This window comes from Pteropus alecto, unplaced genomic scaffold, assembly GCF_000325575.1.
Source record: "Pteropus alecto unplaced genomic scaffold, ASM32557v1 scaffold95, whole genome shotgun sequence".
Classification (NCBI taxonomy): domain Eukaryota; kingdom Metazoa; phylum Chordata; class Mammalia; order Chiroptera; family Pteropodidae; genus Pteropus; species Pteropus alecto.
Window position 1 is genome coordinate 2,983,139 of NW_006441071.1, and position 16,321 is coordinate 2,999,459.

The 16,321-nt window shown below is 32.6% G+C and overlaps 1 protein-coding gene across 5 annotated transcripts in view; it reads right to left on the bottom strand.

Annotated features, from left to right (window-relative positions):
* CNTLN (centlein) overlaps positions 1–16,321 on the bottom strand; it is a 255,799-nt gene that overhangs the window by 12,610 nt on the left and 226,868 nt on the right. For all 5 annotated transcript variants that reach the window (XM_025051403.1, XM_006918351.3, XM_006918350.3 and 2 more), the window contains exons 22-23: positions 15,879–16,016; positions 15,129–15,314 (exon numbers count right to left, since the gene is read on the bottom strand). In XM_025051403.1, coding sequence (XP_024907171.1) covers positions 15,129–15,314; positions 15,879–16,016 — 324 coding nt within the window. The remainder of the gene's footprint in view (positions 1–15,128; positions 15,315–15,878; positions 16,017–16,321) is intronic.

Below are 16,321 nucleotides of genomic sequence, written 5' to 3' on the forward strand. Positions count from 1 at the left end.
AAATGAAGATAAAGCACTCATAACAGAAAAATGTGAACATACTAACACATTTTTTTTTTTTATTAGGATTACTCATTTTATTTATTTTGGAAGATAATAGATTGCTCTTTATTTATTTTCAGTATGCAGTAAAAGCTCTTTTAAATGACCACATATCCAACTTGCTCGGTTAACTAAAGCTCACTAATCCTTCTTTCAGACTCACCAGATGATATACTGGTTGGTGAATGCTTGCAGCAGGCAGGCTACTTTTCATCATGCCAGAACTCAAATACTCCCATCATTTGAGGTGATGCAAGAGTTAGTTCCATTTATTTCTAAATGTGGGTATATTAGTTTTCACTATTAGTTACGTCATTTATTTAATTATTACATAAACTGATGAAATGTGACTGCAGAAAGAGTTGTTTCTATTTTATTATAACTGGATTAGAAATGCTTTGGAAGGACTCGGTAAAGACAAGATGGGCAAAGTGCAATTAAATTACATGTGGACAACACAACAGTACAGAATTGAAAAAAAAAATCATAAAAATCTAGGATTGCTTCACAAAAGCCTTTAAATTTTACCTTTGAGAAATTATTAAATGCTAGCCCATGGCATACCTATGTGCACATAAGAAAAAGACTTAGTCTGGGTGGACAGATTCCTGCCTACCTTTGTCAGCTGAAAGCAGAGAAGCTAGATGTTTGGGATGTTTTCAGTCTTTGCAAGTTCAAGCAATGTTGCAATAAATAACGCTCATACGTACATTTTGCATTTCTAGGATATATCCCTAGAAGTGAAATTGCTGGACCAAAAGGTATGTATAACTATAATTTTGAAAGCTGTTACTTAATTCCCCCCCTCTCCAAGATAACACCATGTTATACCTTCACAAAGAATATATGAAAGTACTTCTTTCTCCATACCACTAGCAAAACACCAATCTAGTATCTCAGTATAGTTTGATTTTTCATTGTATTTTTAAGGTTCATTTCTCTTATTAAAAAGTCTTAAGAGATAATTAAATTTCTTCTGTCACTTTTTCTATTTTTCTCATTGATTTATAGAAATTCCTCATATATTAGGGAAATTATATATGTATATATAAATATATATGCCTGTTGTATATATCTAATTTTTTTAACTTTGTATTTTTCTTTTGACAGTAATTATAGTGTTTTATGCCAAGAAAAAAATATTTTTAATTTTTTATGTAATCAATGTAATTTTTTCTCTTCTAATTTAGTGTGATATTTTAAAAAAGCATTGACATATATGTAAACACATTTCCTAACCGTGATTTTGTTCTGCTTTTAAGTTTTTATTTTTCAGCTTTAATATTTTTATCTAGTTGTAATCATTTAGAAAATTATTACATAAAATCATACTCAGTCGACCTCTATTAAAAAGTCCATCTTTCCCTCACTAATCTCACATGTGTTTATGTTAGTTTCTGGACTTTCTATTGTAGTCCATCTTTTTTTATTAGTGAAACTTTATAATATATTTTAACTAATGAGGATTTATAATAAATGCTAACATCTGGTAGAGCTAGCTCCCTCTTATTTACCCTTCTTTCAGATTTTTCTTGGTAATTTTTGCTTGTTTGCTTTTCCACATGAAATTCATGTTCAGCTTTTCTAGATTTCTTCCCTCTAAAAAATCTCAATGGTAATTTTATTTGAATCATGTTAAATTTTACTTGAATCATGTTAACATTCTAGGATGTTCAGTCTTCCTAATCAAAGATCATGGTATCTCCAGTTGTTTAAGTTTTATTTGTTTCTGAGGATCATTTTTAGGTTTTCTCTTTACGGACCTAGTTTATATTCTTGGACATTATACTTTGGGGGGTGAAGGCTGCTTCTAACACTGATTACATAACACTGATTACATTCTAACACTGTTTGCATATATGATGATTATAAATATATGTTTAGCTTACTGAAGTTACTTATTTGTTATAGCAGTTTTTCAGCTGATTCCTCTTCAGTTTCTAGGAATCGAGTCATATCTGCCAAGACGTAATTTTATCTATTTTCCAAATTTTATACCTCTGATTTCTTTCCTTTCTATTGCATCTGTTATTAAGTTTTTCCTGAATAATATTAAGCAGTAACATTAATGGACATATTTGATTTGTTCTTGATTTTAGTGAAAGTCCTTCTACTTCCAAGGAAATACTACGCCAGCTTTTGAGCTAACAGCCATATATTAATATAATATATAGTTTAATATAGTTAATTACCTAATCATTTTACTTTTATTTCTTATATAAATGGATATCAAATTGTCTTAAATCCATTTTAACATCCATATAAACTAGCATATTATTTTTCATTATAAATTTATTAATTGGATTAATAGTTTTCTTAGTATAAAATTATTCTTGCATTTCTGAAATAAACATCATTGGCTGTGATATATTATTTTTTGTTTTGCTGCTGAAATCTATTTGCTAATATTTTACCTAAGATTTCTCTACTAATATGCGATTGATTGGTTTTAATTGTATATATCCTTCCAAAAATTAGGACGGTATCTTTCTCTTTCCATGTTTTACGGTAGTTTTAATGAGATTGAACTTATCTGCTCTTTACTGATGTGGTGGTGGTCATCTGAATTTGGCTTAGTATTTATCTCAGAAGAAGGTACTTTTTAATTTGTTTTAATTTTTTATTTGTTCTAGAGGGAGTTTTCATACATTATATTTTCCTAGAAAATTATCCACTTCATGCAGGCTTTCAAATTTATTTGCAGAGAGTTGAGCTAAGAAGTCTGCCATGACTTTATTTTATTCTGTGTCTATGGTTATTGTCACTTATCACTTGTTATTTTGTATAGTTTTACTTTCTCTTTTTCTTAATTAGGTAAGTTAAAATTTCATTTATTTCATAGCTTTCTCCTTCCCCAACACCCCGCAAAACAAGTCTTACATTCATTTATTAATTCCACATTTTTAATTCATTAATTTTATTTCAATCTTTAGATTCTAGTTATTTAATTATTGAGTTGAATGTTTATTTTCATTTCTTCTTATTAATATAAGTACATAAGACTATAATTTTTTTTAGCACTGCTTTAGCTGTATTCTATGAATTTTGATAATTCTACAATATTATTCTTTTAGGGATCTTCTGCAATTGGTTCACATTCTCTTCTTAACCCAAGACCTTTTTTCTTTAAAATATTTAGGTGGTAGTTGACCTCCTTTTAGTGGTTTTGCAATTAATTGTAATTTCATTATATTAATCTCAGGGAATATTATCTATATTAGTTCTACTTCTCAGAACTAATTGAGGTTATCTTTGTGGTGTCTCAGGTTATATTACCTGAAAACAGACTCAGATGAAGATTTCTGTGCAGGAGGCTTGTGGGGAAGTGCATGCAGGAATGACACATAAGAAATTCAGGGAAGCAGGATTGGCAGACAGAAATGTTGGACCACACAGTAGTTTCAACAGAGGCTTCACGCCATATTATAAGGAGCTCTGGAGCTGAGACACCTTGTCAGAGTTGTCTCATCTTTGTTTTTTCCCCCCTTATATATGAACTTGAACTTTTTACTTAGCTGTTCTCTTTTCTTTTTGTCCAGAAACTTTACTAGAATATATCCAGGGTATCACATATTAGATCAATTTTCCATGATTTATGTTATGTTCTTAGAAGTCTCCTTATTTCTGAAAATTATTTTTGGATTATAACTTCAATATTTGTTCTGTCCATTATTTTAGTTTTCTTCTTGGGAGATTGCAATTATACATATGTTGACTGTCACTTGCTTCATAAATCTTTTTCCCCAATTTTTAAAACTGAGGCATAATTAGAATAAAATAGTGCACACATTTTAAGTATTTAGTTTAATGAGCTTTGACAGTTGCATGCATCTATGTAGCCACCACTCTGCTCAAGATTTAGAAAATCTTCATATTCCATAAATTTCCCTGATGCTCCTTCCTGGGCAATTCCTCCCTCAAACAGACAGCAATTGTTCTGATTTATATCACCTTAGATTAATTTTGCTTGTTCTGGAATGTCACATAAATGAAATAATATACTATGTACACTTCTATGTAAGGAATCTCTTTTCTTGGCTACTATGAAAAAAGCTGCCTCCTACAGATATGCCTGTCTGTGTAATTCTTCCTTAGGCCCTACGCATCTTCTTGTTGAAAGCGAACAAGTTCTAGTAAGTTTCTATCACTAACCATAGCAGATCCATTCTACTATTGCCAACATGAGATTTAGGATTTGTGGCTCATGTGACCTTCATCTTTGGAGAGTATATTTTTTGCTGAATCTTTCCGAGGTCTGCAGCACTTAAGGATTCTCTCCATGCTGTCTTATTTCTCCTTCCTTTTGCATATCTTTAGTTTTACCTGTTTTTGGTTGTTCTTCCATGTATTTTAAAATATAGTTTTAGCTATGACCTACATTTGCTGTCAAAAGGAGTTGAATTTTTGTTTCTTATTCTCTTTATCTGTTGTATAATTCCAAGGGAGAGAAAGGGAGAAATGATTTTACCCCTCCATAATCAAGTCAAAATTCTTCAATGCATTTTACTCTAATATTTAATATGAAAAATCCAAACATGCAGAAAGTTTAAAGAAATGTATAGAGTGCACAACCATGTATCCATTACCTGTATGCTACAGCTAACTTTTGCTAAACTTGCTTTATCACTTATCAATCCATCTTACTTTGTTGATAAAGGAAGTTGCAGATATCTATATAGTTCCTCCTAAACACTTCAGCATTCACATCGTTAACTAAATACAAATATTTATTTACAGTTCTCTTCACTATTTTTTGAGATAAAATTTATATACAGTGAGATGTGTAAGTCTCAATTATATAGTTTTATGAGCTTTGACAAATGAAAACACTGGGTACCCACACTCAGATCAAAGTAAAAAACATTTCCATCACTCCAAAAAAGTTCGCCTGTGTCCCTTCCTAGTCAGTCCTCAACCCTAGCCCCAAAGGGTAACCACTCTCTCATATTTTTTCCTCTATAGATCAGTTTTGCCTGTTCTATAAATTCATGTAAATGGAATCACACAGTATTTACTATTTGGTGTCTGGATTCTTTTACAATATATTTGAGATTCGTCCGCAGTGTTATATTAATAAGTAGTACATTTCTTTTTATGGCTGAGTAGCTACTCCATTTTCCTGAAGATGGACAGGTGAGCTATTTGCAGTTCTTGACTACTGTGAATAAAATGGCAATAAATATTCCTGTACACATTTTGTGTGTATGTGTATACACATGTTTTCATTTCTCTTTGGGTAAATACCTAGAAGTAGAATTGCTGAGTTATATGGTAGGTGAATCCTTCCTTCATTTATCAGAAACTTCTACAGTTTCCCCCCAAACCTTGCATCACCAACCACAGATGAAAATTCTCAATTCTCCACATTCTTTCTAACATTTACATGTCTTTTCTTGAATTTATTCTAAGAATTTTATTTTTTTGATGCTATCATCAGTTGAAGATTTTAATTTGATTTTCTAATTGTTTATTGCTAATACATAAAAATCATTTAAATTTTGCACTTTGATCTTGTATCCTATGAAATGGTTATACTCTCTTGTTAATACTAGTAGTTGGTTTATAAATGTTCAGGACTTTCTACATAAAGAATGATGTTTTATCAGAGAAATGTAAGTCAAAACAACAATGAGATATCACCTCATGCACATTAGGACGGCTACTATCAAAAAAATGAAAAAATAACAAGTGTTGGCAAGAATACGGAGAAATTGGAACACTTGTACACTGTTGGCGAGATTGTAAAATGGTAAAACTATTCTGTCCTAATGCTCTATGCACATATTTCTGCACTAATCATGCTATTTTATTTTCTACAGCTTTATAACCTGTTTTGATATTTGTTAAGAAAAGTCGTCTTCTCCCTACCCATTCTTCTTCTTCAGCCAATTTCATTCCTTCTCTTTCAGTAATTTTTTTGGAATCAGTTTGTCAATATCTGGGACTGTGCTAATATTTAGATTAATTTTGGAATGACATCACATTTACAATACTGATTCATCTCATTCAGAAAAAGAGCACATCTTCCCACTTATTTAACTCTGTTTTATGTCTTTTTATTGTTTTATCATCTGCTTTATAGGTCTTTTGCATTTCTTGAAAGATTTATTCCTAGGTATTTAATAGATATTTTTTATTATTGTAAATAGAAATTTTAAAATAGACTTTTAATATATGTTATTACCTGTAAAGTCTACTTTATTTTATATGTTGACCTTGTTTTGAACTTGTTGCTGAATTACTTGGTTAGTTTTAATAGTTCATAATTCTATTCTCTTTTATTTTCTAGGTACACAAACATATCATTGACAATCTGGTTGCACACATTCCCATAATTATGTATTTTTCTCATTTATTTGCATTTCCTAGAACCTGTAGAATAAGTATTGATAGTAGCAAGGAAAGAGGCATCTATGCCTCATTCCTGAGTGTGATGAAAATTCTTCTAATATTACACACAAAAAATGTTTACTGTAGGTTTCTGGAAAGTATCTTTTATCTCATACATCAGATAAGACACATGTTTGATTGTTGTTATAATGGCCACATATAAAAGTAGCCAAAAAAGTTGGAAGTTCATTTCATGTTTCCGTAGAAGTCCAAGAATAAGCATTCCAAGGTTATATAAGAGCTTCATAACGTTGGGAACCCAGTTTTCCTTCTGCTTTTGGTCTGCCATTTTTTTAAAAGTTTTATTGAGACATAATCTACATACCTTAACGTTCACCCACTTAAAGTAATATATTTTTATTAAGAACTTTTCTCTAAAAACAGCTGTCATTTACCCTTTTATAATAACAGATGGAAAGAGTTCATTCAAATTGAATTGCATTATAAAACTGCTTAAAAATCATAGTTAAGAGGTGATGTCACCAAAATGGTGGAGTAGGAGACCCAGCTTCCTTCTCACCACAATGATCAACAATTAGCTACCCCCGAACAAACATATCTCTGGTAGAGCTCAGGTTCCACTTAAGAAACTTTAGCAACATGTGGAACAGAAAAACCTGAGAATAATCACATACAGAAGAAAGGAAGAACAGCTTCATTTTGCATGCATCATCCCATCCCCCAAGCCAGCACTGCTCATTGCCAAAAGAGAACTCCCAAGTTTGAGATTTCCCCTCACCAAGAAAAGCTCTCTAGCCTTCTGGGGCACTGCATGAAGGACCCACTTCTGTTTTGCCCCACCCAGACGACATTATAGAGATGGCTTGGAACAAGGGAGAAGGGCAGGGGCACCAATATCAACTACGCAACAGGAGCACCACGGTTCTCAGTGACCTGCTCTGTGTAGGGCCCCAACACCTTCTGCCACTGAAGAAACCAATGGCCAGGGTAACTGCCATAACCCCCCTGCAGATTTTGCATGCCTGAGTCTTTTCCTGCTCTCTGAACCCTAGTGCACTCAAAATCTGTACCTGCACAAATGCAGATTGCCAGCCTAGACCCTACAGTTAATCCTCATTATTGTGCATGTGTTCGGAACTAACCCCTTCAGCACCTACATACTACTGGCCTGACTCATGTCACTGGTTTCCAATGACACGCAAGTGCCGTGGTAAGACTTGGTAGCCACGGGACTACATGCCTATAGCCAAGGCCCCCACAGCTATTTGTGGGCCAAGATCTGGCCCTTTCTCCTGTCATTGGCCTGTACCCCTGGGCTCACCTACAGCTAACCCCTCCAGCTGTGCTCTCCATACTCCCAGCCCAAGTTCCATCACTGGCCTCCACCACCAGGGGAAGCAAAAAATGCCTATGTAATATAAACAATATAACTTTACACCTTAAGGAACTAGAAAAAGAACAATGTGAGCCTGAAGTTAGTAAAAGGAAGGAAATAACAAAGATTAGAGAGGAAATTAATGAAATAGAGATTTTTTTTTTTTTTTCAAAAAAGAAAATAGAAAAGATCAATGAAACTAAGGGCTATTTTTTGTGAAGAGATAAATAAAATAAAACTTTAGCTAGATTTACTATGAAAAAAAAGAGAACTCAAATAAAGAAAAGTAGAAATTAAAGAGAAAACTACAGAAATACAACGAATCTTAAGAGGTTACCATTCACTAATTAAGAAGCTCATTATATATCAACAAATTGGACAACCTAGAAGAAATGGATAAATTCTTAGAACATACAACCTACAAAAACCGAATTAAGAAGAAAAAGAAAATCTGAACAGACCAATGATTGCAGAGGTTGAATCAGCAATCAAAAACCTCCCAGCAAAGAAAAGCCTAGGAGGTGATGGCTTCACTGGTGAATTCTACCAAACATTTAAAGAAGAATTAATTAGATTTATTAGAAGCATCAAAAAGATTAATATAAATCTTTCTCAAATGCTTCCAAAACATTGAAGCACAGAGAACACCGCTCAATTCATTCTATGAGGCCAGCATTATCCTGATACCAAAGCCAGATAAGAACACTACAGGAAATAAAAACTATAGGCCAATATCCCTGATGAATATAGATGTAAAAATTCTCAACAAAATACTAGCAAATTAAAATTAACATTGCACTAAAAGGAACATACCTCATGATCAAGTGGGATTTACCCCTGGAGGACGGGTCAATAAATGCAAATCAACCAATGTGATATACTGCATTAATGGTATAAAGGATAAAATTCACATGATTATCCTGATAGATGCAGAAAAAGCAATCGACAGGATTCAACATCCTTTCATGATAAAAATTATCAACAAAATGGATATAGAAGGAACATACCTCAACATAATAAAGTCCATATATGACAAGCCCACTGTTAACAATATACTCAATGGTAAAAGTTGAAAGCATTCCCTCTAAGATCTGGAATAAGTCAAGGGTGCCCACTCTCACTATTCCTATTCAGCATAGTGCTAGAAATCCTAGCCCGAGTAATTACGCAAGAAAAAAATAAAAGGCATCCAGATCAGAAAGGAAGAATTAAAACTGTCTTTTTTCATGACATAATTTTATATATAGAAAACTGTAAAGACTTCACTCAAACCTTGTTAGAACTAATCAACAATTCAGTAAAGTTGTAAGATACAAAATCAACATATAAAAATTAGTTGTGTTTCTGTACACTAACAACAAAACATCTGAAAAATAAAGAAAGAAACCAATTGCATTTATAATAGCTTCCAAAATAATAAAATCTTAAGACTAAATTTAACTGAGGAAGTGAAAGCTTTCTCTCTAAGATCAGGAAGTTCTTAGATCTTATGATAAGACATTAATGAAAGAATTGAAGAAGACACAAATACATGGAAAGATATCCCATACTTGTGGAACAGAAGAACTAATATTGTTAAAATATCCATACTACTCAAAGTCATCTACAGATTCAGTGTAAAACCTATCAAAAATCTAATGTCATTTTTCACAGAAATAGAACAAACAATCCTAAAATTTGAATAGAACCACAAAAGACCTTGAATAGCCAAAGTAATCTTGAAAAAGAACAAAGCTAGAGACATTGCACTTCCTGATTTCGAACTACATACAACTCATACTACTCAACAGCAAAACCCCAAACAATACAATTTAAAAATGGGCAAAGGTCCCGAATAGACATTTTTCCAAAGAAAACAGACAAATGGCCAACAAGTACATAAAAAGGTGCTCAACCTAGCTAATCATCAGGAAAATCCAAATCAAAACCAAAATGAGAAATCACCTGACACCTGTTAGACAAGAGATAACAAACGGTGGCAAGGATATGGAGGAAACTCCTGTGTACCGTTAGTGGGAATGTAAATAGGTGCATTCACCCTAGAAAATAATACAGACAACCTTCAAAAAATTATAAATAGCACTGCCATATGATCTAGCAATCCCCTTTCTGGGTATATATCCAAATGAAATGAAATCAAGATTCCGAAGAGATATCTGCACTCCCATGTTCACTACTATTATTCACAATAGCAAAGACATAGAAACAACCTAAAGTATCCATCGATGGATGAATGGATAAAGAAAATCTGGTAAATATATATATATATATATATAGGCAATCCTTCCATTTTTGACAACAAAGATGGACCTTGAAAGCATTATGCTAAGTGAAATATGGCAGACAGTGAAAGACAAATACTGTATGATCTCATTACTTGTGGAATCTAAAAAAAGCTGAACTCATAGAAGCAGAGAGCAGAACAGTTATTTGCTAGGGACCAGGCACTGGTGGGGAAAATGAGATGCTGGTCAACGGGTACAAACTTCCAGTTATAAGACAATGTTTTCGGCATCTAACGTATAGCATAGTGACGGTAATTTACAATACTATATTGTATATTTGAAAACTGCTATGAGAGTATATTTAAATGACCTCACCATAACTACAAGAACAATAAAGTGGTAATTATGTGAGACATGTTAACTAACCTTATTGTGGTAAACATTTCATAATATATACATGTATCAATTCATCACATTGTATACCTTAAACAATGTTACATGTCAATTATTTCTCAATAAACTGGAGGAAAAAAGAACAGAAAAAAAATCATAAGAGACTAGATCAGTGCCAAAATATTAACAATTATACATATAAAAATAAAATTATAATGCTCCATAAATGTTATCACTAAAGAAGCAAGAAATTTATATGCCCAAAACATCTTACTAAATCTCACCAAAGCAAGTACATGTTGATAATTAAATGATTTAAGCTTCAGGCTAAATGTTGTTCTTTGGCTGGTATTTATTTCACAGCTAACAAAAACCATTGAGAAGATGGAATTTGGCATATGACTCACATACAAGCCCATTAACAAGCCTATATCAGGGCTCAATCAAACTGAGCAAATACTTCTAGAAATTGCCCTTGTGTGTTTTATTCAGTTATTAGGAGAATTCAAAGCCTCAACTCTGCCACATATATCCAGCCCAGATGCTCAAAGCACTTGATTTCACCCCAGGGCAAAATTCCATATTCAAGACTAGATCTAGAACAGATGGCCACTCCACCTCTTCTATAATCTTGTTGTGCCCTATTAATAAATGAAAAGACTAAAGGGAAAACAGATTCCACAACAGGGCCAGAACAAACATTATTACTATTAATACTACTAATAATATTTATTAAGTACTTTTGTGTACAGGATATCCTAATAAGCTCTGCACAGAATGAGTCCTGGTGACTACCACGTTCCACGTAGGAACTATGTACGTTCTTGAGACCCATAAAGAACGTGCACAGCGCTAGTCTTCACAGAGTTTTCAATCTAAGCAGTGTCCAGTCACATTATTGAAGCAGATATAAAATCAATTCCTCAAGAATTCAGTGAGCTCTATTATGTGCCAGTACTTTGGGGAAAATGAATGACAATATCCCTGCTCTCATATTGGCTATAATCTACTTGAAAGAAAAATAAAAATACAAGAGTTCATGGTTACATGTTAAATTATGTGGTACATACAATAAATATTCGGGAAATAAATGGGAGCCATACTGCTACTACTGCTAATAGTTACTACTTAGATAGCACTTCTGGTATACTGGACAATGTTTTGTTTATCTATGTTAACTTATTTGAATTCTCACCTCAAGTATGTTCCATTATTACACTCATTCCATAAATGGAGACACTGAGGCACAGAGGATTAAGTCATTTGCCTGCAATAAAATAGCTAGTAACTGGCAGAGTAGGGCTCTTTCCTCTTAACCACAGACTTAAAGAAAGGATTCACGAAAGAGGAAGGCACTGAGCTAAATGTCAAGGATTCAGAGTGAAGAACAGAACAAAGAGGGAATGACATGTCAAATGAGAAGCAGAACTTGAGCAAAGGTGGCGTTGCACACAGTATGGGGGAAAGTTGTAGAGCAGACGGAAAGAAGATTGGATAGGGTCAACTTATGGAATGCCTTAAATTTTTTAAAAGGTACAAGCTTAGATCTAACCCAGTAGGATTTAGAAAGTCACTGATGGTATGTTGCCCCAGATGGTGGGTCCTGAGCATGTCTGCCTAGTGCTAGGGCTTTATGTGCAAGGAAGAAAAGAGAAGAATGATATCATCTCATTCCTCAGACCCAAATATCCAGCCTTTGCTGATGTTTCTCATTTTGGTATTAGTTTGCTAGTGGCCCTTTATTAGAAAAATGGATTAAGCAGCAGAAGTGGTGCCAGTATCAAATATACATTGGCCCTAAAACACAGTTAAGAAAAACAAATGTCAAATTACCATTAGAGGTCATGAGTGGTAAAGGTTGCTATTAAATACTAAACTAATATAGATTGTTATATAAATTCAATTAATAGAAACAATTTAAGGCAGTGTTTTATAAACTGTATTATGCATAATAATCATTTAGTTAACTTATTAAATGCAGATTATTGGGTCCCATCCCAACTGAGATTTTGATTCAATAAATTTGGGGCCCAATATTATACATTCTATTTGCATGCAATAAAATCAGATGATTCTAATGCGGGCAATCTAAATACCAAACTGAAACAAAGTGGAAAAGTTCCTAAAAAGTACTAAAAATAGTTTAACCATATCTGTTAATTTTTCCTATTATATAATCTTTAATATGTTACTCAAATTAAAGCCTTGTGAAACTACAGCAATCCTGAATTTATCTACTAAGACATCCATACACTCATATTATTTGTTGGTGAAAAATATGAAGGACTAATATATCACTCTTGAACAACTAGACATTAGGTATTCACTTTGTCATTAAATATCATTCATTTCCTTGGACATAAATTTAAAAATTACTTTTTAAAAAATAACTCTTGCTAAACTACTTTATGTGAAGAGGTATAACCATCACATTATCATGAGGTCATGAAACTTCAAGTCTTTAATCAGATATCTAGTCAAAAAATCCATTTTTCTACTTAAAACACTTCTGCCTATCAATTCTTATTTTTTAAAAGGACACATTCAGAGATTATTTCAGGAAAAAAGAATTAGCATTTTGTATAAATCTTATAATTATACATTTCATATTTTATATCTTGGCTAAAAATTGCAACAAACAAAAACCCAAGCTAAATACAAAATAAGAGAACAAAGGTTTATGAAGCTAAAGGTCACAATAAAAATAGTTCTACATCATGAATAAAATAATGACAATATTCAATGATAGTATTTGTCATTAAGTTAAACAGTGAGACTATTCAACAAGCATTTGGAAGAAATGACATTTTAAATCTGGAAAAGGTAAATTACATTTACTAAAATTAATACTCTGCAATCATTTAGGATCCTCCGAGTCAGGCATTATTGGTTTGACTTTATACCTGTTGAAACCTTTGTTACGAGAGATAAAAGAGATAAAATATTTTGTTCTATTCATTTTGTAGATATTTTTAAAATAAGAAAACTCCCAAGGTATCTATGATTTCCAAGGAAACAAAGTAAGGGATTTGTTCAATATAGGATACTATTAACACTGGCATAAAATGTTGTAAACTCCTATTTTCAAATGAATGAAGAATATAGCATGATACATAACCAGTTATTTGCCATCTTACATTCAATCTATAAGCCCAGGAATATTATTTCCTATAAATAACATCAATACCTAAGGGAATAAGGGTACTTGCAAGTAGTCCACTATATGTTCACCAGAGGACCTTCTCTACTGGAGGCTTAAAAGATACCTAAACAACTGACCTATCTAGAGAGAGAACCCCACAAAAGAAAAAAAAGACTGATTTGAGAGAACTAACATATTTATATATATATGTATATATATATATGCACATATATAAATGGGAGATTTTTTAAGAAAAAAAGCTCTGTTGCTTTCAGCTCTTTAAGGAAGGCAGGCCGTTGGGAAGGAGACAGTAAGTGGTGGTGTTATTCCATAGGAGAACATTTAAACCTTCATTTTATAAAGATACATGAATTGAAAATATTTTATATATTTAAGTAAATTTCTACTACTATGATAGAAATTACAATGCAAGTTTTTAATAGTTTTTAATAATGCAAGCCTTCTGAAGAAAATAGTATGAGGAACTTATACTAGATGAGTTAAAAAAAGAAAAGAACATTGCAATTTTGGAAGAAAAGAAAAGAATGACTCTCCCACTACAGTCAAACTGTTTCAGTTATTTTTAAATATCAAAATTATTATTAACATTTCACATTCCTAATGGAAAATTTGATTAGTTAGTGATCATTATTGCATGCGGACTTTTTGCAAGGCACTATGGTACATATTGTGGAACAGAGGTTAACAAAACATGTCCTTGACTTTAGGGAACTCAGAATCTATCTAGTGGCAACAGATCTAGTTGCTAAGTATAATAAAAGGAAGAATAAAAGGTACTAAACAGAGGTATAAACAACTCACACTGGGATTAAAGGGAGCTGTGCAATCACCAGATTTCCAGCTCTCTGTACCTCATTTCAATGAAAGCAGAGCTGCTGCTTCTCAGTTTTTCCAGCAGGGTTAAAGGAGGAATACTGCCTGACTGTGTGGGTCAGAAGTATAGACCAAAGGTCTAAAAGATCCTTATAAGGTTTTCAAACAAACCACCTGTTTATCCCTGTATCCGCCCCTCCCCTTCACCCTCCGCTTTGATGGTACCCTGTGGAATCAACTCCTAAGCCTTTCCAGGTTCTTCAGGTGTCAGATAATTTCTAGATAGGCAACCTTTGTAGGCACTTGGGTTTATCCTCCTTTTGTTCTGCTAAGTCATTTGCCATTTCTCTAGCCATTCCATGTCTTGATAGGTTGTGGACTGGGGTTCAGACACCTCCTCGCCTTAATGAACAAGTTTCTGTTTGTTCTTGCTTGGTTGGTTTCCAAAAGAACCATACAATGGAAATTAATCACTTAATTCTTTCATCTTAAAATACCTGCCTTGATTACATGATTACTACAATTTTATAACTAAGTCGACATTAAGAAAATAATATTAATAGAATGGAAAAATTTTAAACTCAGCTATAAAAATAAATTTTTTATAGAAAAATTTTGAACGATGTGGTAAGTTAGGTAGGATAAGATGCTTTCTGGGTTAGGAAAAAAGAAAACTTTCAAGTACTCCCCCAATCATCTGAAGTAGGCCACTGACTAATTCCGCCTGAACTAAAGTACAAGGTAGTAAGGCAAAAATAATTCAAACCTTCACGAATTTGGTGAACTCTTCTATTTTCTCATTGGTTAACATCAGTTTCTTCTGTGCACCTTCTAGAGCCTGCTCACTTTGTAATGCTAATCCTTGAAGATGCTTAGATGCTGCTGTTTCAATTTCTGCCATTGCAGATTCAGTCTCATTTATTTTTGATACTAAGAGAGAAAGCTTGAGATCCTGCAAAAGACCAGTAGTTATAAGACTGCTTCATAAATAGATTTGGAAGAGTTACTTATATGTATCATATAAAGACAAGTTTTCACACCTCTACATATGTATTTACTTTTATTTGGCTAAAATTGATGGTTGTTTTTATTTTCAATAAAATATCCTGGGCATATATTCTTATATATTTATCATCAAAATTAGTTAATGCTTTTTAAAAATTATAAATCTTTAAAAACATGGAAGCCATTTCAGAGCAAACGATCTCAGCCATCAAATGGAAATATTTAATTAGTTTGTAAGTTTAAATGGACCTAAACATTATATCTATTTGTGCCAGTTATTAAGAATAGTTTTCATTTACAAGAAATTATAAAGACTGTTTCTCTAATACAGGACTACTTTTAATGTTAAACAAATTCTTAGTGTTTCATGTAAAGAAAAAAGTGTTTTTTGCAGTTATCTGAAACACTGAAGTAGCTCATGATAGTTTGGGGAAGGAAAATATTACAACTTTAAAAATGAAAGAGACATTGTTATAGGCCATCTCTAAGCTAAAATGCCCTAAAAGGATACCTTTTTTTCTAGTTCTTCTTTAGTTTTCTGATACATCTGTTCATATTGCGACTTCTCTTTAACAGCGACACTAAGTCTTTGCTTTAGTGAATCAATCGATACCTTCTTGTTGGAACACTCCTCAGTTAATGTCTTCACCTAAAGTGAAAGCACAGAGGCAATTACTATTGGTAAAGGCATTCTAGTAGTATGCCAGAAATCAAACAAATACATTAATAAGTCTAATTTCATTTATTTTCTCATAAATGATATTGAATTCAAGAATAATAAGATTTGTAGAACTCATATCATGAATGAGGACTAACAGTCCTTAAACCAATAGCAAAACCAAAATTTGTACAAAAGAAGTATGCATACTGGTATCTGTCTTCCATCTAATAATGCAATATTAATTTTAACTACATTTCCTTTAATTATTAACCTAAACATCCTTAAGCAGGAAT